This window comes from Lissotriton helveticus, chromosome 2_1 (genome assembly GCF_964261635.1).
Source record: "Lissotriton helveticus chromosome 2_1, aLisHel1.1, whole genome shotgun sequence".
In the NCBI taxonomy this organism is placed as follows: domain Eukaryota; kingdom Metazoa; phylum Chordata; class Amphibia; order Caudata; family Salamandridae; genus Lissotriton; species Lissotriton helveticus.
In genome coordinates, this window is record NC_136059.1 from 1,562,808,933 (window position 1) to 1,562,834,204 (window position 25,272).

Consider the following 25,272-nt stretch of genomic DNA (forward strand, 5'->3'; position numbering starts at 1 on the left):
TCTCAGATTTCTTTACAAGGTTTGAGGAAGCGTTTGTCGACCACAGCGGCCAGGACATGGGCGCTGAGGGAGGCCAGCGATTATTCGTTGACAAATTCGTGTCGAATTTGCTGCCTGAGCTAAGCAACAAATTAAAGAATTCAGAAAGTGCGTGGGCAGTTTCAACCCCTGCGCAAATACTAGCAACGGCCCAGTATTATGAGAATAGGGAAAAGGAAGAAAGTGATCGTGTAGAAAAGAAAACGAAAGAACTCAAAACGAAGGTTTTGTTGCAGCAAGCATACCCTCCACGATCAAACCAAACTGATTCACAACAGCAGTATCGACCACGAGCACAGCCCGATAGGACACAGTCGCGCTCTGACAACTTTGATTCCAGATCTTCACTTGGGTATAATCAGTGCGCATATTGTAGGAAAGAGGGACACCTAAAATATGATTGTCTTGCCTTACGAGACCGTCTGAATGGTGTATCGACACGTGGAAACCGTGGTGGTGGTCCTCAACAGGCACCACGTGGTAGAGGTCGTGGTTCATTCCACAATCAGATTGATCGTCATCAAAATCAATCGGATGCAAATAATTATTTTGACCAGCGAAATGCGGGGTCAGTTCGATCTGCACAGTATAATGTTGATGATTATTATGCAGAGCATGAAACTGTTGTAAATGACCATTACTAGGACAGCCAACGACAAAGAGAGGGAGTAGTGTCAGTTCCGGTCGATCAGAGTGGGCCTTACGTTGCAGTGGCTACATCAGGTGTAGTTGAGCCTTTTCTGTTAGACACTGGTGCGACGAAAAGTTCCATCATGCATTCAAAACTCCCTGGCGCACCTTTGTCTGGCTTAACGAATGTTTCCGTTGGATTCTCTGGCGCTCCTGTTAGTAACCCAGTCTCTAATCCTTTGCCTCTTATGATTGGACCCCGTGAGCTAACCGCTCCACTGATTCTATCTACAGGTTGTGGTGAAAATCTTTTGGGCCTGGATTTGTTGAAACGATTATATGCAACATTGTATTGTTCCCCCGAAGGAGTGGAGCTTACATTAGGACGGAGAGTGATCTCTCCCATGTATTTATCGGTCGATAAATTCCCACCGGAATTGAGTTCCCTCCCTGCGTCCTTATGGGCCACAGGTCCCAATGACGTGGGCCTGTTAGACATTCCACCCTATGTGATTCAATTGAAACAAAATGTGCGATTACCGCGTTTACCTCAATATCGTATTTCTCTTGAGGGCGAACGAGCGCTGTTAGCAATTGTTTATGATCTCATTGGAAAGGGTGTTGTTGAAGAAACTCGTGGAAATGTATGTAATAGCCCTGTATTGCCGATTCTGAAACGAACTGACCCAACCAAACCTCCTGTATATCGTTTTGTAATAGATTTGAGAGAGGTAAATAAAATAGTGGTTCCACAATTTCCCGTGGTCCCTGACATTACGGCTTTATTAACAATGATTCCGGCAACTGCCTCCTGGTTCACAGTGATCGATCTAAAGAATGCTTTCTTTAGCATCCCGATTGCAGAGGAAAGCAGAGACCTATTTGGATTCTCATTAGGTGGTCGCAGTTTTAGGCTAAAACGCGCTCCACAGGGCTACTGTGAGAGTCCGTCAATCTACAGCCAAGCACTTAAAGGTCAGCTTGATGCCTTTGTATTACCTAAAGGTGCAGCTTTGATTCAATACGTTGACGATCTTTTAGTGGCAGCTGATACGGAGGCCATTTGCAAAACGGCTACAGTATCATTATTGCATTATCTACATGACTTACACCACAAGGTATCGCCTTCAAAACTACAGTATTGTTGTCAAGAAGTTACCTATCTAGGTCACTTATTGTCAAAAGAAGGGAGAAGGTTGACCCCAGAAAGAATTGCAGCGATTTCCCGAATGACTGTGCCAAAAACTCAGAGAGATGTTCGCGCCTTTTTAGGTATTACGTCCTACTGCAGACAATGGATTCCAAATTTTTCATTGTTGGCGAAACCATTGATAGCCCTTACATGCAAAGACGTTTCATCCCCAGTACCTTGGTCTGAAGAATGTCAGAAAAGTTTTTCTGAATTGCGTGATGCGTTGTGTTCGGCTCCTGTGTTGGGCACTCCTGATTACAGTAAGCCGTTTACACTATACGTTCACGAGAGGGATGGTTGCGCGTTGAGTGTTTTGACACAACCTTTTGGTGGTAAGCAACGCCCATGTGCCTATTTTTCTTCGACTTTAGACCCAGTAGCAAGAGCCTTGCCAAGTTGTTTAAGGGCAACAGCGGCAGCTGCGGCGTCCATTCGACAGTCCGCAGGTCTAGTCATGGATAATATGCTCACGGTAATGGTTCCGCATGCAGTCGACACTCTATTGAATCGAACGAAAACTCAACATCTAACGAGTGCAAGATTGTCTGGTTATGAATTGACGTTGCTGGCCAGTCATATACGGATAAAACGATGTAATGTGTTGAATCCAGCAACATTGCTGCCGATCGACACAGAATCAAGTGATGAAGCAGTGCATGACTGCTATCTCAAAACTGAAGAGGAAACTAAGGGTCGTATTGACCTAAAAGATACTCCATTGACAGATCCCGATGGTACTTTATATGTGGATGGTTCTTGTTTCAAGTTGCCGAACGGTGATGTGACAACTGCGTATGCTGTAGTTACATTGAGAACGATTGTGGAAAACGCAAGGTTAAGTCAGAATTCGGCTCAGGCTGCTGAGTTAATTGCTTTGGCGAGAGCGTGTGTGTTGTCTAAAGATAAACGGGTGAATGTGTTTACAGATAGCCAGTATGCGTTTGGTGTGGCACATAGTTTTGGACGACTGTGGAGAGAGAGAGGATTCCTTACGTCACATGGTACGAAGATTCAGCATGGCCAGCTCGTGAATGATCTTTTGGATGCACTTACGTTGCCTAAGCAAGTGGCGATTGTTAAATGTAGTGCGCATCGTAAGGTGACGGATGATGTTGGTCGTGGTAATGCGTTTGCGGATGAGACTGCTAAGGAGACTGCCTGGAACCTTAGCACTCGAATGTATGTGACGAGTTCGGTTAGGTGGCCTGCAGAATCAAGTATGTGTGAAAACACTATCGAGAGTGTGAAAGCAATTCAGAATGAGGCCACCGAGACTGAAAAGACGAAGTGGAAAGAAAGTACGGGAAAGTTGGATGCGAATGGTTGTTGGATTGACTTGTCGGAACAGAAAAGATGGATGTTGCCTGATGCGTATGTGCTGGCTGTTGTGACTATGGCACATGGGTTAGCACATATTAGCGCGAAAGGTATCTGTAAATTGCTGTTTCCTGTGTGGAAGAATGATGGTATTACGAAATGTGCTGAACGTTTGGTTAAGAATTGTATGGTATGTATGTTGTACAATCCTGGTAAGGGAACCCCAACTCCTCCTGGTAGTTTTGCTCCCCCTTCATGTCCCTTTGAGGTGATCCAATTGGACTTCATCCATATGGAGCGATGCAATAACTTGAAATACGTTTTAGTTGTTGTTTGCGCATTCTCCCGATGGATTGAGGCCTATCCTCTCAAAGACAATACTGCTTTATCCACTGCGAAAATCCTACTGAAGGAATACTTTCCTCGGTATGGAATGCCTAGAATTGTGTGGTCAGACAACGGAAGTGAGTTTGTGGGGAGTGTGATGAAGAGTGTGTGCAAGGGCCTTGGAATTAATCAGAAATTCCATAGTGCCAATCATCCTCAGTCAGCTGGTTTGGTTGAAGGGTACAATGGCACCCTTAAACTAAAACTAGCAAAGATTCAGGCTACGACAGGTCTTTCATGGCCTGACACTTTACCCTTAGCATTACTGTCAACAAGGGCAACTGTACACTCCCGAGTAGGGCTCAGTCCCTATGAAATAGTGTTCGGTCGTCCTGCCAATGTTTGGGGGGTCCCTAGACCGGGTGCCTTTTGTGATCTTGAGTATCCAATGTTGATCGATTATCTTCATGACTTGACTGCTAAACTGAGGTTAATTCACCAACAGGTTCACGAAGCATTGCCGACGCAGACGGAGGGTCCAGGCCACCAGCTCCAGCCCGGAGATTGGGTGGTAACACGAAATTTTTCGCGCAAGAACAATTTGGATCCCAGGTTCACTGGACCCTATCAGGTCCTCCTTGCCACGAGAACTGCAGTTCGTCTTGAGGGGCGGAAGAATTGGGTGCATGCCACCCATACCAAGAAAGTCCCCATCCCGTTGCCAGCAGACTCATGGGTGAGGAAAGGCATTGCATCAACTGAAACCGAAGGATTGCCGGCGTTTGTACCTTTCAGCGACGCACAACCTGTCGGAGAATCCTCAGTGCAGCAAAAAGGCATTGTTGAACACTTGTCATCAGAAGACTCAAGACCAGAACATTCAGCTGATCAACAGGGCGTTGTCCCTTCAACGGATCTTTTGTTTAACGAACAGACACGTCCTGGGAAAACCCGATATTTTTTGCGATCCAGCACTAAAGACTAATAAAAAACCCCGTTCTGTCCCTTGACAAGTGCATTATCCCGTTTTCCATGATCAGTTTGAACACTCATACTATTGTAATTATTTTGTACATATTCATTGAGCTTCGTTCCTTACACTTTTTGTTTCCACAGCTGAGAGACATTGATTTCGCATATATACATATATTTGTGAAATAAAGGCCGTAGGGCCGCGCGCGTACTTCCTTCTGGTTAGTAGGTCTTGACGCTAGGTTAAAGACCGTCGGTTCCTGGGAACTCCTAGGAATTGACTATTGCTACACAGAACGAAGTGCGTCAAGAAACGTTGCGGACGGTCCAAATGTTTTGTGTTCCAAATGTTCGTACTGTTTGGGACTGTTTCTGCGTTATTGGCGGGTGGAGTATATTACACGATGTCTTACTTCTTGCCTTCTACCATACCTACTCCTACCTCTGACCTTAAACTCATCTCCACTGTTTCTCCTCATTCTTTTCACATTTTACCTGAACACGAGCAGGCTAGACGTGCAGAATTCCGCAACAATTCCTTTATTCAGCTCCTTCATCAGCATCAGTTAGTGGTTAACACTACTAATTGTTGGGTGTGTGGGTTGATGCCGCATACTACGGATAAGGGAATTCCATATCTGGTGTTACCGTATAGCTCCCAAGGGTCTGCTCGAACATTTCAAACAATGTTTCGAAGCGCACTGGGTTTCCACCCCATTCGAGAACCACGTTCCCCCTACTCTGGTCCTACCTCGTACCAAAAACCTTTGTCTATGGCAATAGAGGATTTAGATAGCGATATCTATGATCCCTCGCTTATCCCTGAAGAAGAGGTACAAGCCTATAGGGTCCTAAGTAGAGGCGAATATAGTGTGTTCACTGGTGAAAAACAGCTTAAAAGCTCGCCTCCGATATGGGTCGTACCCCATATTGGCAATTTTTGTTTAATAGGTCGCGGCCGTAGATCGAAAACCCGACTTGGAGAGAGTGCTTGCACTGAAAATTATATTTTGCCAATGGTCTCGTCCCCTGTGTTTTTGGCTGCCAAGGGTACATACTTTATTTGTCATGATCGTGCGTATGCATGGTTGCCCTCTGACTTCATGGGCTCATGTTTTATCGCAAACTTGTTGCCTCCGACGTTTACTGTAGATGCAGATTATCACAAAACTAGAGTTGTGAGAGGCGTAATTAGCGAAGAGGATACTGCCGGTCAAGAGGCAGGAGACTTTTTCAAGGGTTTCCTCCCATTTTGGGGACCTATGGTTAATAGTAGGAACCTGAGACAGTTGACTCGAGTGGTAGAATCGACAGCTAATATTACTGCCAGTGCCCTTGGTAATATCACCACAGAACTTCAGGCGGATAGACTTATGACGTTACAAAACCGTATGGTTTTAGATGTGATCTTAGCAGATCGAGGTGGGGTATGTAAGGTGATCCATTCGAGCTGCTGTATTTTCATTCCTGATAACGCTCTGACTGTCTATCCAGCCATCTCGAAGTTGCATAAGATCTCCGAATCCATACACGTGGATGTAGGGGATTGGACGCTACTTGGATGGATTTGGGGCCTGATGTCGACTTGGGGTTGGAAAATTCTGATGATCATTGGGGTCGTTGTAGCGTTCCTGTTCACGTGTTGCCTTTGCGTGCAGTGTGGTCCTGCCTTATGTGGCCTCTGTGCTACAACGTGTATGAGACAGCCACCTGTTACCAAGGGGTCTCGGTTGGACAGAGCTATGCTACAGCAACATCTCGAGGGTCTGATGAATATCGAATATGATTCCGACTAGTGCTTGCCTACATGAGGGCAAAAGGAGCGTCTGAGGTTCCGTGACAATTGTAAGTGATGTTTTCGACTCGCACGAATATGGTCGAGTCTGGTATCTAAGAACCGCAAATGACGAGTTTAGTAAGTATGCGCAGTTTCGCTGTGCTAACTTAAACCGTTCGTTTAATATGTGGGTTTTTCATCTGTACCCACGGGTTCCATCTTAGATACGGCATCCATTTTGTCTCTTGCCCTCAAGTAGCCAGCGAACGGACACTGTCCGCTTCGTTACCCTGGGACTCTCAAGATATTTGTGGAAGACACATGTTCTTTGTAAATATCTTTTACGATGAGGGGGATGATACTGTAAGGCAGATGGCCCCGCTTGAGGCTCATCTTGCCGTGCCGGTTTATTGTCTCAGCCGTGCATCTCATTAGGCACGTCCCTTTGATGCCTGTATCTCATGTTTCCCGATACCTCCCCCTTTTACACCCTTTTCGATCTCCCCACTGTCTCCATCTTCCTCTGCACCTGTCTTTGTCCCTATTTCGATCTGTTTTACTGCCAATTGGAATTCACTAATGTTGGGAAGATGGGTTTTTACAGTTGGGAACCGCCAAATGTTTCCGCACTTATGTTCCGGACCTTATGTGTATCAAAGTGACCAAAGCGACCCCTCTGAGGGATAATTATGGGAACCAGGTTGTAAACTTTTGTGTACCATGTTGTCCTATGAGTAAATTCTGTATAAAAGGAGCGCTCCACAGAACCAATTTGAAGCAGTCTCCCCAAGTTGCACGTGTTGTACTTGTTGTGACTTCTGTGTTCCCTGCAGTAAATAAACCTTGAATCTTTGACACCGAAGGAAGTGTCCCGTGTCTCTGTAAATTGTGCGCCGAAACAGGTATCCCATGAAGGTTATAGGTGTTGTTCCCTGGCACCGCTGGTACTGTTAAAAGTCCAGTCCTTCACCATTTTTTCTGGATCTGCGCTGCTGGCGCGGAAAAAAGAAGAAGAACTGACGTCAGCACGCGGAGGCGGCGTCTAAGTACTCAGACTACGTCATCCCGGCGCCCACGACGCCGATGACAGACGCGGAGCCGTAGACGACGCCTACCGACGCGCAAGGGTACTGCTACGCAAAAAAAATCCGGATCCAGTCTGACGCCTGGGGATATTCTAAGGTAAGGAATCTAATACTAACGTGTCTCTTTCAGATACCCAGTTTTTCGAGGCAGAGTTTCTTTATAGTTTCTTTTGCCAAAAAAGCCTAGATTCCTCCACCAAAATGGATCTCGGAAAGCCGCTTTGTCTCAAAAGGGGCACAATAGTTGGGGATAATGCCTTGCAGGAGTGTGCAGTAGCACTACCCTTTGAAGAGCTCGAGGACAGAATTGGCCTTCTTGCCAAAGAGGAGAGACCCGTCAAAAGACACATCTTTGAGTGACACCTAAACATCACCCTACAAGCCTGTGGATCTCATCCTTTTGTGGTGCCTGAGCAGGACGCTAGTACCGACCACTCTGCATAAGCAGTCTGTTTTCAGGCCTGAACGGATGACATACCTGGCAGCATTCTGGCCATCTTGAAAGGTCTCCGCAAAACTCCCCCAGGACCGCTGGTAAGATGTCAGCAACTTCGTTACATAAAGTATGGGAGGACATCCCCAGCAAACAGATGGCTTTTACTTACCTGAGGGCAAGTTAGGAGGAAAAAACTTCCAAGATGCCTCAATTCTTTTCAACTCTGTCTAGAGAGTGTTGGGTAGTTGGAAAAGAATGGAGGTTAACTCAGCTAGTAGAGGCCTGTATACCACCAGCCTCTCAGAAGTAGGGTCTTGCATGAGAAATGCAGGGTCATCCGGAGCAGGCCTGTAGTGACGTGCAAACTGTCCATTTCCCAGTAAGCGAGAGCAGGGTTTGGTCCATGTGTCTATGAGGGTTATTGTCAGTGCCTCGCTGAATGGTAATAAGGGTGCAGATAAGGATGATCTGGGTTGCAATACTTTTCGAAGGACATTGTTCTTCACCTCTATGGAGGGCAATTCTAGGTCTAAGATTTCACCTGCCAATCTAATGACCATGGAGAATTAAGCAAACTCTTCCATAGAAGTGCCAGGTGGAGTGACGGGCCCCATTTCAGGGGAAGTGCCCAGCCCACTGACCCCTTGCAGGTCCATGTAAAATGTATCATCATATTGTGGGGCAAATTTGTCGCCATCATTATCACCAACAAAAGCAGGCTGCCTCTGGTCAGATTCTGATCCAAACAGTTGTTGGAGTACTGGAAGACGGCTCTTAGGCAAAAGCATTGTCTTAGCAGAGTCCCAACATCAGCTCAGTCAGTACGGCATAGATATGTAGGAGGCACACATGATGCTGTGGGTGGACAAACCAGCGGTAACCACTAAAGGCCTCTGCAGCTCCCTGGGGCCACAAGGTGTGCTAGAGGGAGCGAGTAAGGTGAAGAATAGGCAAAGTATGGTCTCCTTAAATGTCTCAATAACTTGCAGCGACGACCGACCCAGAAATTCAGGGTGCATCAGAACCAGCTAAGGAATCAGCTTGTCAATAGGGGACCAGGAGTGAGAGCGCAAGGCACCTTGACATCCTCAAAACGTCTCAGATGGAGTGTGGCAAGACTGGGACAAAGCCTGTATGAACTTCCAGTACTTCCGTTTTGATTTTGACTAACCTGAAGACTTGTATCGCAATGACGACCTGTCGCAGGACAGGCCCCGAGACAGAAATGTGTCCATGTCCTTGACATCGAGCAGGAGTGGTGTTCGAGACAAATAAATGGCCCGAATCCAAACACCAGAGACACGTTTGGGTGGGGTGGTGGGAGGGGGAATAATCAGTCCCAGACATCTCTTTGCAACAGTCTCAACAAGGATTGAACCTTGTAGTTTTAGGAGGGGAACTATTACCTTCCACACGGGAAAGACATGTTGGAGAAAAAAAAAGCTAGTCATCTGACGAGAAAAAGTTAGGGGCTAACTTTGGATCCATTTAAGAAGGTACGAAAAGATGGCAACAAATACATAGTGGAGCCTGTGAGGTGTCGATAAATGCATGATTCAAACTGGTGCAGTTAATTGCATACACTTGATATACCTCTCCCTGGGTGGTTATTTACAGCTTGTGACCCAGGAAGTGTGCGTTGCGAGAACAAGACTGCGGACTTCCTGCATGTGGTATGGAGTTGTCCAGTTATTACAAGATATTGAAGAGGTGCTGACTAAGCTCAATAAGGGCAACGGGCTGGGCCACCCCGCATGTGATTAAGACCTGTCTGATGAGTCTGCCTCCTTTATTTTATTGTTTTATTTAAGGGCTTTACAATGCGCTTGATTCTCCCCCGAAGGGGTATCTCAGCACAAAGGACACTGCTGTCAGAAGGTTGAAGGACAAGTGACTAGAAAAGAGCAGTCGTAAGAAGCTTTCTAAAGCGAAGGTAGTCGGAACATTCTCGCAATTGAATGGGAAGCTTATTCCAGTAAGACGGAGCAAGATAAGAAGGCCTTTCCTCCCAACCTTGCTCTTCTAATCCGAGGTACCCTAAGGAGAGCTTTGGTCCTCAAGCGGAGGGTTCTGGAGGGGGCGTAGCTGGTAAGTATCAGCTAGATAAGAGGGGCCTCCATTATGTAATGCTTTATACACCACTGAATCTGGCAGTCTAATGCGATGGAGCTGTGACTTAACCGGTCATCGGCCGATTGGAAAGGTACAGCGCGGCTTGACTCGAAAACGCTGCTTGCTTGAAAAGAAAACACAGCGGCCAGATTGGGAATCTGCAACGTTGAATTGCAGAACGGCCGCCTGTAGATATCAAGAGACCTCAAGGACCGCCAGGAGGCTTTTGATTTCATGCTGTGCCTTCAGGTCAACAGAGGACTTTAAAGAATCTGAACAATTGGGACAGGGAGAGACACTCACGACTGTCCAAGATAACATTGTCCCGCTACTCACGTTGATGTGATAAAGATCATCACGATAATTGCTTCGGATTGACTACCAGAACTTCATTGATTGAGCCCTGATGAGAGTCCGCGTACTTGTTCCACGGATTCGAAACGCGTCGGCAGTATTGAAAGAATAAATGAAAGATACAGGATTAATTTCGGAGTCTGATTGCTAAATTAATCTGTGTTCTTCGATTTTCTTCCTTGAACGTTTCTATCATTGAGTTGAAATATTTACTATGTCCCTCTATCATTGAGATATTGACTGTTTTTGAATATGTGCAAAGATTGATTGTTTGCCAGTACTCAATAGAAAAAAGGTGTACAATATGATTGTTTGTTTGTTAGAATAATTCATTTAGTGTATTTTTGTATTGTTATATGTTAAGTGTCACATGTTGAGTGTCTCTCATACACATGGTTTCTGATTTTAAATGTTGAAATCTTCAAAGTAAAGGGTATAAATAAAACATACTGAACAAATCTAGAATCTAATTCGATTTGTTTGCTCGGATTTATGAGCACTTGAAAAGTGGTGGGGTTGGCATCTGTTCTTCCAAAAGTTTATACACAGTGCAGCAGATCTTGAACCGCACCCGTTGGTGTATTGGGAGCCAGTGAATTCGGCGCTGCTGTGGGAGGGAAAGGAGTCTTGGCAAGCGCCGGAGAGATAACTCATTTGCAGAGATCAATAAAGCGTTACAATAATCCAAGCGACTCGGCACCATCGCCTGCATCAGAGTTCTGCGTACGGAGCCCGGAAGCAGAGGAAAGACTCTCCGGAGTAATCCCAGTATATGAAAGCAGGAGCCGACTGTGGCAGTCACATGCTCCTTTAAGGTCCGGGCCTGATCAAGGTGGATGCCTACGTTTTTCACGCAGGTCTTAGGTGGGAGGGACCAAGATCTCCTGGCCACAACTCGGGTGTCCACCACAATGGAGCTTCACCAAAGAGCACAATCTCAGTCTTTGCAGCATTGAACTGGAGAAAGTTAGCTTTCATCCATATGGAGATGGCGCTCATCCTTGAGGAGAAGGTGAACTGAGGGGGTGAATTTATCGAACGCAAACAGCAGTTGTGTGTCATCCGCGTAAGATATGGGTACAAAACCCGATGACCTCAAAAGGTATGCCAGGGGAGCCACATAGATGTTGAATAAAGTAGGGCTCAAACATGAGCCCTGAGGGACTCACCTCGTCAGTTCTCTAGGTTGTGAGCAGAAAGGGCCCAGCTTGATGGTCTGAGATTTAGAGGAAAGAAAGCTAGACATCCACTGCAATGCTACGCCTCTTAACCCTATCTCCTCCAATCTCCTGAGCAAGATCTGGTGCGAGACAGTGTCAAATGCAGCGGAGGATCGTGGATTGGCCGCTCTCTAGGGTCATTCTGATGTTATCCGTGACAGCTAGAAAAGCGGCCTCCGTGCTGTATTTAGGTCTGAAACCGGATTGTGAGTGATCCAGACCACCAGTGGTTTCCACAAAATCGGACAGCTGCTTATTAATGGGTTTCTACACAACCTTGCTCAGGAGCGGGAGGAGAGAGACCAGGCGAAGATTAGACAACTCTTCCATAGGGGCTTTAGAATTTTTTCGAATCAGGATAATCTGCACCGCCTTCCATTCTGGCGGGAGTAATCCCTCTTTCAAAGAGAGATTAAGAAGCGGGGTTATGAATGGGGCCAATATAGTGGAATAGAGAAGCAGCGATTTTGGCTGGATGATGTCAAGTGGAGAACCCGATTTGGCGGAGCCCCAGCTAGCAGCAAGAGGAAAACTTAGCAGAAAGTTTGTAATGCTTGGCCTAATACTAGCTAAGAGACGTATTGCCATTAAATGGCTAAGTCTCAGGCCCCATCTAGTGCAGGACTGGCGAAGGGATATACTGGAGTGGGGTGGAGTAGTGAAAGTGCACATGAAGAGGGTACGATGGGATGAAAAGCTGGCAGACAATCTTCTCACCTGGGAGGCCATGATACAGACCTTAACGGATCCTCCTGATGCCAGACCCCCGTGAAGGACCAACTGGTCAAAAGAGTAAATTGGTGGAAAATGGAAATAGGCGAGCCCATACTGGGGTGGGCGATTAAGTGGCAACTTGGGGTTAGGAAATGCTTGAGTGTCTTTATGAGGATGATATGAAGATCAAACGGTGGTAGAACTTGGGCTACGGCAACCAGATGTACAGACAGGTGCTGGGGAGAGGGGAGAATGGGGGCGGGGTTAGGTTACATTTAAGGACATTGACAATCGGATAGTAGCTTGGACTGCACAAGGTGGAATTATCACTGTATACGTTGGTGTATTTTTCTGCACTGCAATGGCAATTTTGAAACAGCATTAAGGTAATGTGCGCTCCAGTAAGTAGTGTATGATGTTATGCTTGAAAGAAAGGTCAATAAAAACACATTTTAAAAAAGAAGGCATGAAAAGAAAGGAAAGAACGTCACATCATTTAGGTGGCACCTATATGTAGCTTCAGGTACTTCCAGGTTGGAGCAGAGTGGACAGCCACACAACACCACCTACTGCAACACAGAGGCTATGTTAAAAAAGCTTCAGAGTTCATTTTGGCACGTAGGGATATTCTTAAGGCGAGGAATCTGCAGTTAAAACGAACCATCAGAATTACGATTCTTTAAGGCGCTACCAGTATTCTAGCTCCGCTAATGAAGATATCTCATTACTAAAGTCTCAATATACTGTGGGCGTAGGTATGGATTATGCACAGGTGCACATTAATTTAAGTAACTCCCACAGACCAACAGTGCAACTCTGTCTTTTACGGTTTGTGTCCACTCAGACAAAGTCTCAAGTCCATGTGGCACTCATCTGCGCGTTCTAGACTCTTGTTTCAATTGAATACGGAGCCCACTTTTACCGGATGTTTGGTGTTGAAGTTCTAGTAGCGTTGCAGCTGTTGTTTGCGTACTCCACTTAGAGGCAGTGCCTTTACTGCTTCTGTGGCCATGGTGATTGACACTGCAGGGCAACAGGGGGCGCTGAATAAAGTCAGCGTGGTAGGACTGCACACCAGAACTAGTCTTAGGCAGTGATGATCTCCCAGCCAGGTGCATAGGGATGCTGTGGTTCAGCAAATCCGGTCTTGGGGCCTACTCAACCAGGATGCAATCCCTTCAGCAGTTGTCTCAGGCCCAATCAGCATCTTCTGCTGCAGGACTCCTTTTCCAGACATCAGCAGCACCAGTTTCTCAGGGATCATGGCGGATTACCGTAACACAGTGCTATTTGGGTTCGCGTGTCCAGGTGCTATTCACATGGGAACTGCTCGAAGCGAGGATCGCGCCACATGTCACTCTGTTGTAGCTCGCTTTCTCTTTGTGCTCCTCATATCGAAAACGCACTAGAGTTCTCCTGGACAGTATCTCCTGATGCAGGGCAAGGCACACACTGCCCTTTTTCAGCAGCCCAGAGTCTTAGCACTTTAGTCAGGCTCTCAGCCCTTCCAGAGGAAAGTGCTTACTTAACTTTGCTTTATACCACACACTGTCTTACTAATATATACATACACATATATTGCCTACAATACGGGCCCACTTGTGGAGTCCATACAGGACTTGATTGTGTGCTTCCCGGACCACACTTCCCAGAATGCACAGTCTCATCTGAGCCTCCCATCGGTGGGTGTGTTATATATAAAATGGGGAAGTGGGTCGGCGGTTGCGCACACCGCTTCCGTTAAAGCCCCTGAAGAGAAGCATATGGAGCTTCGAAACGCGTTGGGCAGATCCTGTACGGAGCGGCGTCTACGAGTGAATCCCCGTCCTCACATATACATAAACCAAGCTGCTGTTCGCGTGCTACGCAAAGGTGGACACCTTCGAGCATTGATATATATATATATATATATATACACACATATATATACACATATACACACACACACATATATATATATATATACACACATATATATATATATTATATATATATATATATATATATACACACATATATATATACACACATATATATATACACACATATATATATATACACACATATAAGTGAAAGACTGGAATTCACGCAAACAAGAATCGACCTGTTTAAACTTGTAAGAAAAATGAAGTTCCACAAGTTCCACAAGATGAAACCCAGTGTTGTGGAGTCACAACACAAAACTAAGAAGAAAAAGAAAATTGCTACACAATCTACTGACACCTTAACTGTGAGAGATTTACGCTCTGTCCAAATACTAGAAGACTTAAGAGAGGAACAAACACAAACAACGGGAACAGAAACCGGAATTGAGCAAGAATCACCTCAAACTAATTTCCGAGCGGTCTCGCAGTTTAATCCTCAAATGCCTTTTGATGCGATAGACACTTTCTCAGAGGCAGTCAACAGGATCTAGTACATTACAGAATGGACAACAATAAAAAGTGGAGTGTAAAAAAGAAACATAACCTGACTACGGAACAGCAATCCGCCTTGGAGAACATCCAGAAGAATGAGAAAATGATATTGAAGCCATCTGACAAGGGAGGAAATATCGTTCTGCTATCGAGAGAACAGTACTGCAAGGAATCCCTCCGCCAATTGCATAATCAGGAAAATTATATTATCACTGATGAGAGGGAGTATGAATGCAGTATAAAGACATATCATGATCTTCTGACTAAATGGCGGAATAAGTCCATGCTGGATATGGATGAGTTTATATTCCTGCGGAATCCTGAACCCATTACTCCCACGTTCTATCAGCTTCCAAAAGTACACAAAGACATAATCAACCCTCCGGGACGACCGATCGTTTCATCCAAAGGTGGACTCACGGAGAATCTATCAATATATATGGACTACTTTTTAGCAGAATTTGTGGTAAATATAAAATCGTATGTGAGAGATATGAAGCATTTCATAGAACAGATTGAACATATCACTTGGGACAAATCTTTTCTGCTCATTACTCTTGACATCACGAGCCTATACACCTGCATAAGGCACGATTTGGGGGTGAAGGCCGTTAAATATTTCCTCGACATGAGACCTGGGAAATATAGGGAGCACGGTGTCATGTTAACTGAGATGCTGGAATTCTGTTTGCAGAATAATATATTTTTATTTCAGGATACCCTGTTTAAACAAATCTCGGGGACGGTTATGGGAACCTGCTTCGCCCCCAGCTACGCAAATTTATTCGTGGGCTGGTGGGAGGAGCAGGTGGCCCTTGCCGGTGAAAACAGCAAATGGGCAGATAACATTGTGATGTGGCGTCGTTACATTGACGACCTGTTTGTGGTGTGGAGGGGCTCCTCCACAGAAGCAAACAATTTTATCAGGGATCTGAATAACAATGATCTGCATTTGATATTCACTGCCGATGTCAGTAGTGAGGAAGTCCACTACTTAGATCTTAGAGTTTTTGTAGAGGAAGAAAAGTTACAAACTACCCTCTACAGAAAACCCACGGCAAGGAACAGTATCCTCCACGCTAAGAGTAGTCACCCACCTAGCCTAGTAAAAAGTATCCCTTACGGTGAATTGCTAAGGCTGAGACGTAATTGTTCCCATGATGAGGATTTCACAACAGCAGCAAAGGCGTGCATGCGGAGGTTTCGCATAAGAGGGTATGATCCAGAATTACTAGACTTAACTTTGAGGAAAGTGTCTAGGATCCCCAGGCGACAGCTTCTAACGTGCAAATCTAAGAGAAAGGAAGACAGCGAAAAGACCAACAAATTTAGAATGATTACCACATTCTCAGAGGGAGCGAATGCCCTCAGAGGCATGCTAAATAAAAGCTGGCATATACTACGCACTGATCCAGTGATTGGGTGTGATATGCCGGAGAGACCACTTATAACTTTCCAGGAAATCACGTTCCATCAAGGATATGGTGGTACAGAGTCATTTAACACCCATGAAAATCCCCGGACAGGGCACACAGAGATATGGCTGGATTTTTTCCCTGCGGGAAATGCCGCGCATGTGAAAACAGCCGGAGAATACTCTCTTATTCTGTCCCAGGCCTGAGACAACCGAAGAAGATCAAGCATTTTATAACCTGCACAACACCATATGTGGTGTACTGCCTTTTGTGTCCTTGTGGGCACAAATATATAGGGAGTACAATAAACGGGGTTAAAATGCGTGTCCTAGAACATCAACGGGCCATTATGAACAAGGACATAACGTACCCTGTGGCGAGACATTTCGCCCAATCGCACCAGAGCAATCGAGAACTTCTCCAGTATTTTGGCATAGATCATGTCCCCCTTAACCCTAGAGGAGGGGACAGACTCACACGTCTACGTAGACTAGAATCACGTCATATAATTGACATGCAGACGAAACAGCCTGGGGGTCTGAATATTGGAGAGGAACTGGGTGTCCATCTGGGGAAATAGCTATAGATCTTAAGCAGTCCCCCCTCTGAACAGAGCGTTGTTTATGTACATATGCAGGAGTTCCTGAATAAATTGTGAACCTTGGAACCTACAGTTATCATTGCCTGTGCATACTTGCTCTATGTTGTCTTTTCAACACATGTATCCTTTACATCTGGTACATGTGTCTTTTCAGTCATAGTTAGATCATATTTGCCTGCTTTGTAATTTCTTCTTCTTTGTTGACTTTACATATATTTTATTTCTTTGTTGTTCCTCTTTCTTTTCTCATTTGCCTTATTCCCCCCACCATTGACTTACCTTCCTCCTTCTCACCTTTTCTTTTGTTCCCCCTCTAACTTTACAGTAAAATGTTGGCCACTTGCATAGGCTTATGTATTATAGTTGCATTTAGTTAAATGATGTAGCGTAATGTAAATTGATGATCCAGGTTGATTATCTTAACTCAATATGAATGATAAGGAATGATATGCAGTGGTGACCTTGAGGGTTGAACTTGTATATATTGTATATAATGAATTTTGTTTTGATCATGAACTTGCCGGTCTGCCATAGTCGGTGACACGCCGATACACGGCGAGATTCTGTTGCTTTTTGACCGACTTGGGTTTGCTTTGAATGAAATGCAAATAATGATGATTTACATGCAACCCCTGGTGCAATGGGATTATGATCATTAATTTGATATGGCATTATGAAACTTATGTAAATACTTTGTAAATAGGACTGTCAAGATTCCGTGATTTGCCGATCCACGGCGAGATCAATATTATTCACTGTAATTAAGTGAATTAAGGAATCAGTATAAACCTAGAGTCAACTCACACTGTACAAATAGAACTGTGTGTGTCACGGACTCACTTAGAAATGGCCGCTCCATTTACTCAGTACGTAATGGTGTCTGTTTTTCCCTTCACATGTGACAGGAAGTGAAGTGTGTACATAGGGTGCTGGGTAACACTGCACGCATTGACACTGACGAAGGACTTGTAGTCCGAAACGCGTCTGTTTGTTGGAAAAAGCCGAAATTAAAAATTTGAGCATCTCACACCCCCGCGAGTGCGTGATCGTTTTCTTGAATCAAGGGACGGTTGGAGCTGGAATATATATATATATTCACTGAAAAAACCATAGGTTATAAACCATATATAGTTAGGAATTAGCATTTAAAAAACCTTACTTTACTCACACAAAACCATTGAAATTCCATATATAGTTAGTTGTACTAACTATATATCGCGCACCCGCAATCCACTGCTGATCATGTCACATATTACATCATTCATGACATGGTCAGTGACATCACTGATGACATCACTGATGACATCTCAAATGACATCACTGATGACATCACTGATGACATCACTGATGACATCACTGATGACATCACTGATGACATCACTGATGACATCACTGATGACATCACTGATGACATCACTGATGACATCACTGATGACATCACTGATGACATCACTGATGACATCTCATTTGACATTACTGATCACATCACTGATGACATCATTCATGTGATAATACGATGAACCTCTTCAGACTCTAATATAACCTTAGATACACTCAGTGTAAACACAGACTCACAGATTGTCACTCATCCATGAAGTTACACACACACCTAGTCAGTCATGCAAACAATCAATCACACCTCCATTTCCTTAACTATACAGTTAAACACACCTTACTTATTCAAACATATACTAAAACATATTTACTCACTTATACAATCCTGGATACAAGTTCACAATGATCCATACAGCCACTCACACATTCACTGGCTCTTATGCACAGTTATTTATATATGTCAACTCTCACATGTACTGTATTTTACATATGTACTTACTTTGACATGTAGCACTGAGATATCTATTCACTCACCAATACAGTCATGCACACAGTCAACCGCCCATACAGCTGTTTCCACATGCCCTTTTGAACCCATACATCTATGCAGAGAGTCATACACCTCCCAGCCACCCATACACACTCTCAGTCTCCCATACAAATACTTGGGCAACCAATCAATAACCCATATAGTTAATCATATAGCTACTGATCAACACATGCAGCAGTTTACAGAACAACAGACATAATGATGCACAAATTAAGACAGTTTAGTCACTAACCCATGCACTCAGTGAGACACATTTAATCACTCACTCATACAGTCAGTCATGCACCTACTAAATCCTTTGTTCAGACACTTCTACATCCACTCATTCTTCAATATGTAAGACATATTTTAACTTTACAGAAACATACAGTCACTGGATGTTGTCATCAGTGATGTCATTTGAGATGTCATCAGTGATGTCATCAGTGATGTCACTGACCATGTCATGAATGATGTAATATGTGACATGATCAGCAGTGGATTGCGGGTGCGCGATATATAGTTAGTACAACTAACTATATATGGAATTTCAATGGTTTTGTGTGAGTAAAGTAAGGTTTTTTAAATGCTAATTCCTAACTATATATGGTTTATAACCTATGGTTTTTTCAGTGAATTTTCAAGGTTTTGTAAATGCTAACTCCTACCTATATATGGTCTATAACCTATGGTTTTTTCAGTGAATATATATATATATATATATATATATATATATATATATATTATATATATATATATAACATTTCTAAATGAAACCCCTTATTTTGTTCCTTTTCAAATTAAATGTATTAAGTGTTACCACTTTATTCCAATCAAGATGACTTCAGGTGTGCCATACTTTGTCATAAGTAAGACTGTTAGCGTTCTAGTTGTTCTTTAAAACACTCTGGGACATTCTGTCACTGGGCTATAGTTGGGCTACATCTGGCTGATATTTGGGCTACAATTGTTTTTTTTTGTCTCTGGCGGCCATCTTTGGGCTACATTGGGCTTCATTGGGCTACATTGGGCTACATTTGGGCTCCAACATATATATAGCCCAATGTAGCCCAATATATATTTTTCAAAGTTAATTTTCGTAAAAACCACTGGAGCATATATCTTGAGACATAGCAAAGGCACATCGGGCTACCAGTCCCTACAATTTTGCCAAGTTTCGTGGAAATCCATTCAGCCGATCGAGCTAAAAGTGAGTCCAACCGCCCTATGGAAAACTCAATGTTAAAAACACGTTTTGGGACCCCCCTTTTTTCTCGGCCCCCGCTTGACGAAACCCCCCCCAAATTTTCAGGGGCTGCTCAGAAACAAAATGTTCCATTTTCCAGAAAATTTCAGCCAATTCCGTCCTCAAACGCCAAAGTTATTCAACATAGAATTTTCAAAAATCCCATAGGAAAAAAATCCTAACTATATATACCTACTGGCGACCGCCAGTAGGATATATATATATATATATATATATATATATATATATATATATATATATATATATATATATATATATATATATATATATATATATATATATATATATATATATATATATATATATATATATATATATATATATATATATACACACATATACACACACACATATATACATAAACACCCACTACACATTCACAAAACATTCAAGCACTCCACATGCATGGAGGTTGTCAGAGCAAGGTCCTAGGCCTCCCAAAAAAGTGGAGCTTTACGTGAAAGGTCAGTAGTCGAAATTCTCTCCAACACAGAAAATGTTCTGTTCACACCGGGCATGGGCAGTAGTACTATGCCCACAAGGAAGACATGCTGGAGCACCCGTCAAGGTCACAGTGCAGGTTCCAGCCCTCACATTACCAGGGTTAGGCTTAGCCTTTGCACACGCCAGATTAGCAAGATGTTAGAGCCACACCAAAAGCCAGCATACCAGTATCACAAGCAGTCAGGCATCTCCAGTCTATGACGCAGGGGACATTCTCATCCCAAAATCCCATGCCATAAGTTACAAAAAAATTGGTAGTGATCTTGCTGGGTGGGTTTAAGTGTGCGCACCCTGGAGGACATCAGATAAGAATGAACCCTTTGTTGAATCAGCACCTGAACAAAAGTTAGACCATTGAAATTTTCTATGGGAATGAACTAGAGCAAACTGGTTGAGATCAATGGCTAGCAATGGATGCATTCTTTTACAGCGTATGAAAGGAATGTAAGCAACCTCGCAACTATAGAGAACTGGCTCTTCATCTAAAAGCAGAAACTGTACCATTAGAAGTTTCAGTGAGAAGAGCAGGTGCCCAAGCAACTGTGGCCAAGGGACTACAGAATATTGCAGGTTTTAATTTTTATTTTTTTAAACGAAGGGGGAACCCAAAAGCTTTTTGGGGACAAGAGTCTACTTAGCACAGCTGGAGGGAAATCTCCCTTCCGACTTGTGTGGCTAGCTATATTGGTAAAAAAAAAAAAAAATCAGTGTAATGGTTCAGTTGAGGTAGCAGGAAATGGCTACCGTTTGGAGGACAACTAGGGTTAATGCCCCTTGAGCAAGCGCTGCCTACATATATTTAGACCTCTTTAACCGCATGCGTGCGGCCGTTTTTCCCGCTGTATGCGGCATTTTTTAAATTACCGCGACTTACACGGCAGGTAACGCTGATGACGAGCTGAGCTCGTCATCAGCATGGAAGGGGTTAAGATATGTTCGGGGGAATCATTTAGGATCTTTCAACTGAAGATTTGTTTTAATTAGCCACTTTTTAGGAGTACCTAGCAGGACAGGTAATGGCAGGTCTGTGAAGGAGGTGGTGGAGAGCCTAGTCCAGGCGTCCAGGCATCCAAACAGAGATCAGCAGCATGAAGAACCTGCACCCTGAGCATGAATAGGGGTACAAAGTAGCAATACAATTCAAACTTCTATATATTGTCCCAAACATAAAAATACATACATAAATAGGGAATAAGGCAGAAGAGTGATGAGGGAGTGCTTCAGTCTCATCAGAATACACCACTGCATGTTTCCTGATGGAAGGGGACTCAGAAGGAGAAATGCACTCTTGATAATCCTGTTTGTGCATTGGGCAGCAATTTCCACATTCATAGACTGTAGAATTTGATATGGATTTTCTGTTTTTTTAAACCGGCAGATGATAGTCTACAAAATCAACAGCATGGAGTTTGACACTCCTATTTGCATTATTTTGAATGAATAACCTTTCCTTACCACAGCTTTTTTTTATGTTGTATCTTGAAAACAGAACCGACATCCATTCAAAAAATGACAGCGAGAAAATAAAATTTCTGATTATGCAACAAATCCCGTGAATTTAACCTATTTTTTCATTTTTCCCCACTAAAAGTTTAAATAACATGTTATTCTCAAAGAAGAGATTAATCAGTTTACAATTTATCTTAAAATGTTAGATTCATGTATTCTTACAGTAATTCTAATGGATGACAAAATAGATTATACAGCATTTTCAGCGTTGAGACAACAGATTTAGTCAGTTCACAAGCTGCAATTTAGACACATTATGGAACTTCTGTTGTAAATGGATACCATAAGAAATTACATTTTATGACCTTGAACCCAAGTAAATTGGTAGCCTACTACTTGGGTAGACAGTGCCATTGTTTACAAGCATTTTGAAATTTGGGATAGTTCATAAGTCGATTTTTATGCACATTTTATTTCAAATAGTCCCACCACTGTATAGTGTGTAAAGCTTACCTCAATGATAATTGGCGTAAGAGGCATGAGACCAGAATATGGGTAGTCTTCATAAAAGTCACAGTCTGCAAAGTCCATGGAACCAAAAACATAGGGACTTTCACTTCCATCAATATCAAACTGGAGATTCTTTTTGGACTAGTTTTGGGGGGAAAAATTATAGTAGAGAGAAAAAAAAAAATCACATTTTAGTTGGATACGAGAAAAAGACAGAAAAGGTTTCTAGCCATAACAGTTTCAAATGGTCCTAATTAAATGCACATGTTGGAAAATCATACGGAATTGTGTCTCAGTCGGTGCCTTTTATATTGTATTGCAATATGGAGGCCAAGTCCAATAACAAATGGAAGTTCACCACATTTCTTAAGCAAGGATTACCAGTTAGCTAATTAAATGTTGTTAGTTTTACAGTGGCACAACTTGTGATGATTAAAAAAAATAAAAAACTTGAACAGTATACATTAGGGCATATACTGGTGATGACCCACAAGTCAACTAGTGTCCAGGGATACTTTGAGAAAGGTTGCCTCTTCACTGAAATTCAGCCCGCTGGCAATCGGATCAGTAAAAAAAAAAAACTCTTTCCTCAGCTTCATACACAATTATTAAAAATAAATGTTGGTACCAATGCAAGGTGCAGATCTCCAATGTGGGACCTTTTTAGATGATGAAGAAACCACTTCAGCGATTGGGGAGGTGGCAGGGCAGTGGAGAATCAATCTGTGACTAAAGTATCAACCAGAAAGAGTGATACTGTAAATAAGTAACTTGTTCTTCTGATGGATACTTCTAACAGCGGATTCCTTTCCTGTAGAAGAGGTAACAAATCAGTACCTCCCAAAATTGGAGTCTGGCGTGGGCTCAGAACAAAATGTCCTGTAAGGGTTCAAAATGACCATCCTGCAGGACCCGGTTGTCAAATGCTTTGTGAATATGTGCATCACCTTCATATCCCAGCCTAGAAGAAGTCAAGTACTGGTAGTGCCAGCACAGTGGTAGCAGCCTTATCCTTGGAGGAATGGGCTCTCAGACCTTCGAAGGCTGCCTCTTGGCCACTGCAGATCTTAATGCCAGAGGACTACCCACCTTGACTGGGTGCTCTTCTACACATCCTGACCTTTCTTCACTCCAGAGAACCCAACAAATAGCTGACCACTCACCAGTTGGTCCCTGGCATAATCAATGTTAATGGTTAAAGCTCTTTTAGGATCAAATTGACTGAATCGCTCTTCCTCTTTCGAGGGTCTTGATGGCAAAGAACACAGGGATGAATCAACCAATGTGGAAAGGCGCAACGACTTTAGGCAAGAAAACCGTCTGAGTTCTAGGCACCAGTTTGTCCAGTAAAAAGGTGGTGTTGGGCAGTTACACCAACATTGCCTAAAGTTCACTCATGCAGCGAGTTAAAGTAATCACAAGATAGTCTTTCGAGTCAGTAGTCGTAGCAAACAGCTGTGCATCAGCTCTAAAGGTGTACACATGAGAAATGTCAAGACCAAGTAAAGTTTCCACTGTGTCATCAAATGATTTGGGAGGGAACATGTTGCAAACCATTGAGAAATTGCATCATAACACGTGATCTGAACAAGGACCGTTGGTTCAGTAAAAGCAATAAGGCCAACAAATACCCTTCAATATTGCCCACTGCATGGTCTTGCTGGGTAAACACAAAAACAAACAATAAAACATAGTACCACTTATCTTGTAAAGGGTCTGTCTTGGGCACTCTACATAGGCCACACATGTCCCAGTGTCAGGCGCAAGTGAACTTTGTGGAAGGGTCCTAGCGGCAAGAAAGATCCACAACTTAAGAGTATCAGATTAAATGCAGTCAACTACTGCCACTCAATTTCCACACCTGGATTTGTAGATTGAACAGGTTTCAGTGAAAAACCTTGCTTTTCTGCTACAACTGAAAATCCACGTGAAGTGGAAGCCTGATCAGTGGGCAGCAGCCCCCCCCCCCCCCTTAAAAAAAAAAAGTGCAGTACCACATGGCGGTGGGGTTGTCCACAAGAACCTGCACCAGCTCCCTTTGATAGATGCCAGGAAAGCCTTTAACGCCAGACAAATGGCCCACAACTCCAACAGATTGATATGGAGTCCTCTGATCTACACCAGATGGCCTGTCCTACCCAGCAGTGTTGCAGCTCGTCACCATTATGTGGGGGAGGGAGAGGTCCATTTGTGGCCAGACACCACTTTTGATCATCCACACAATCTGAATGGAATCAGCCACATTTCCTGGCTGTTGGGCCCATTGAAACCAAAGATTATCACATAGCCACATATGCAACTTGGAGAAGTCATGGAAGAAGATGCACAAGGCCAAAAAGATCAAGAAGTTTCATAGTTGCTCCTACTGAGATCTTGGATCGAAGCTGAAACATCGAGATCATAGCTAAATGCCCTGGATTTGTAAAAACCGAGGCAAGGCACTGAACTGCACCGTATCCAAGACAGCCCCAATGAAGGAAAGCCTCTGCGAGGGAGTAAGGTGAAACTTCGTCTCATTGATCAAGAGCATCAGCCATGTCAAGAGGTTCATTGCTATCTGGAAAAAGGCTACGGCTGACTGTGGTTAACTCGCCTTCAACAGAGAGTCATGTGGGGTAAGGGAAACAGGAAACACCCTCCGAAGATTGACGGTGACCACAGCCTTCACTTTTTGTGAACAGCCGAAAGGGGCGTTGGAGAGTCCAAAACGGAGTACAGCACATTGAAAATGCTCCTGTACGACCTTGAAACACAGGTAATGTCTGTGGGAGTTCAGGGTAGGTATATGAAAATATGAATCCTGCAGAGATATACAGTTGTCTGTGTTCACAGCAGACAGAATATGGGCCAGGGTAAGCATTTTCGAGTGGTCCTTCTACAAGAAGGCATTTAGAGAGCAAAGATCTATGACAGTCTGAAGACCTCCAATCTTCTTTAGTACGATGAAAGCCAGATTAATAAGCCATACCCATTTCTGAGACTGGGCAAACCCACATGACGGCCCTTTTGGAGAGTAGAGCTTGCACTTCTAGCAACAGATTTGACAGGTGATCCCCAGAGTCTCACTCTA

The 25,272-nt window shown here is 43.7% G+C and overlaps 1 protein-coding gene across 1 annotated transcript in view; it reads right to left on the reverse strand.

Annotated features, from left to right (window-relative positions):
- The window catches only part of MELK (maternal embryonic leucine zipper kinase), a 281,942-nt gene that overhangs the window by 63,703 nt on the left and 192,967 nt on the right, over positions 1-25,272 (reverse strand). Inside the window, exon 13 of the mRNA XM_078676533.1 lies at positions 22,206-22,343. Coding sequence (XP_078532659.1) covers positions 22,206-22,343 — 138 coding nt within the window. The remainder of the gene's footprint in view (positions 1-22,205; positions 22,344-25,272) is intronic.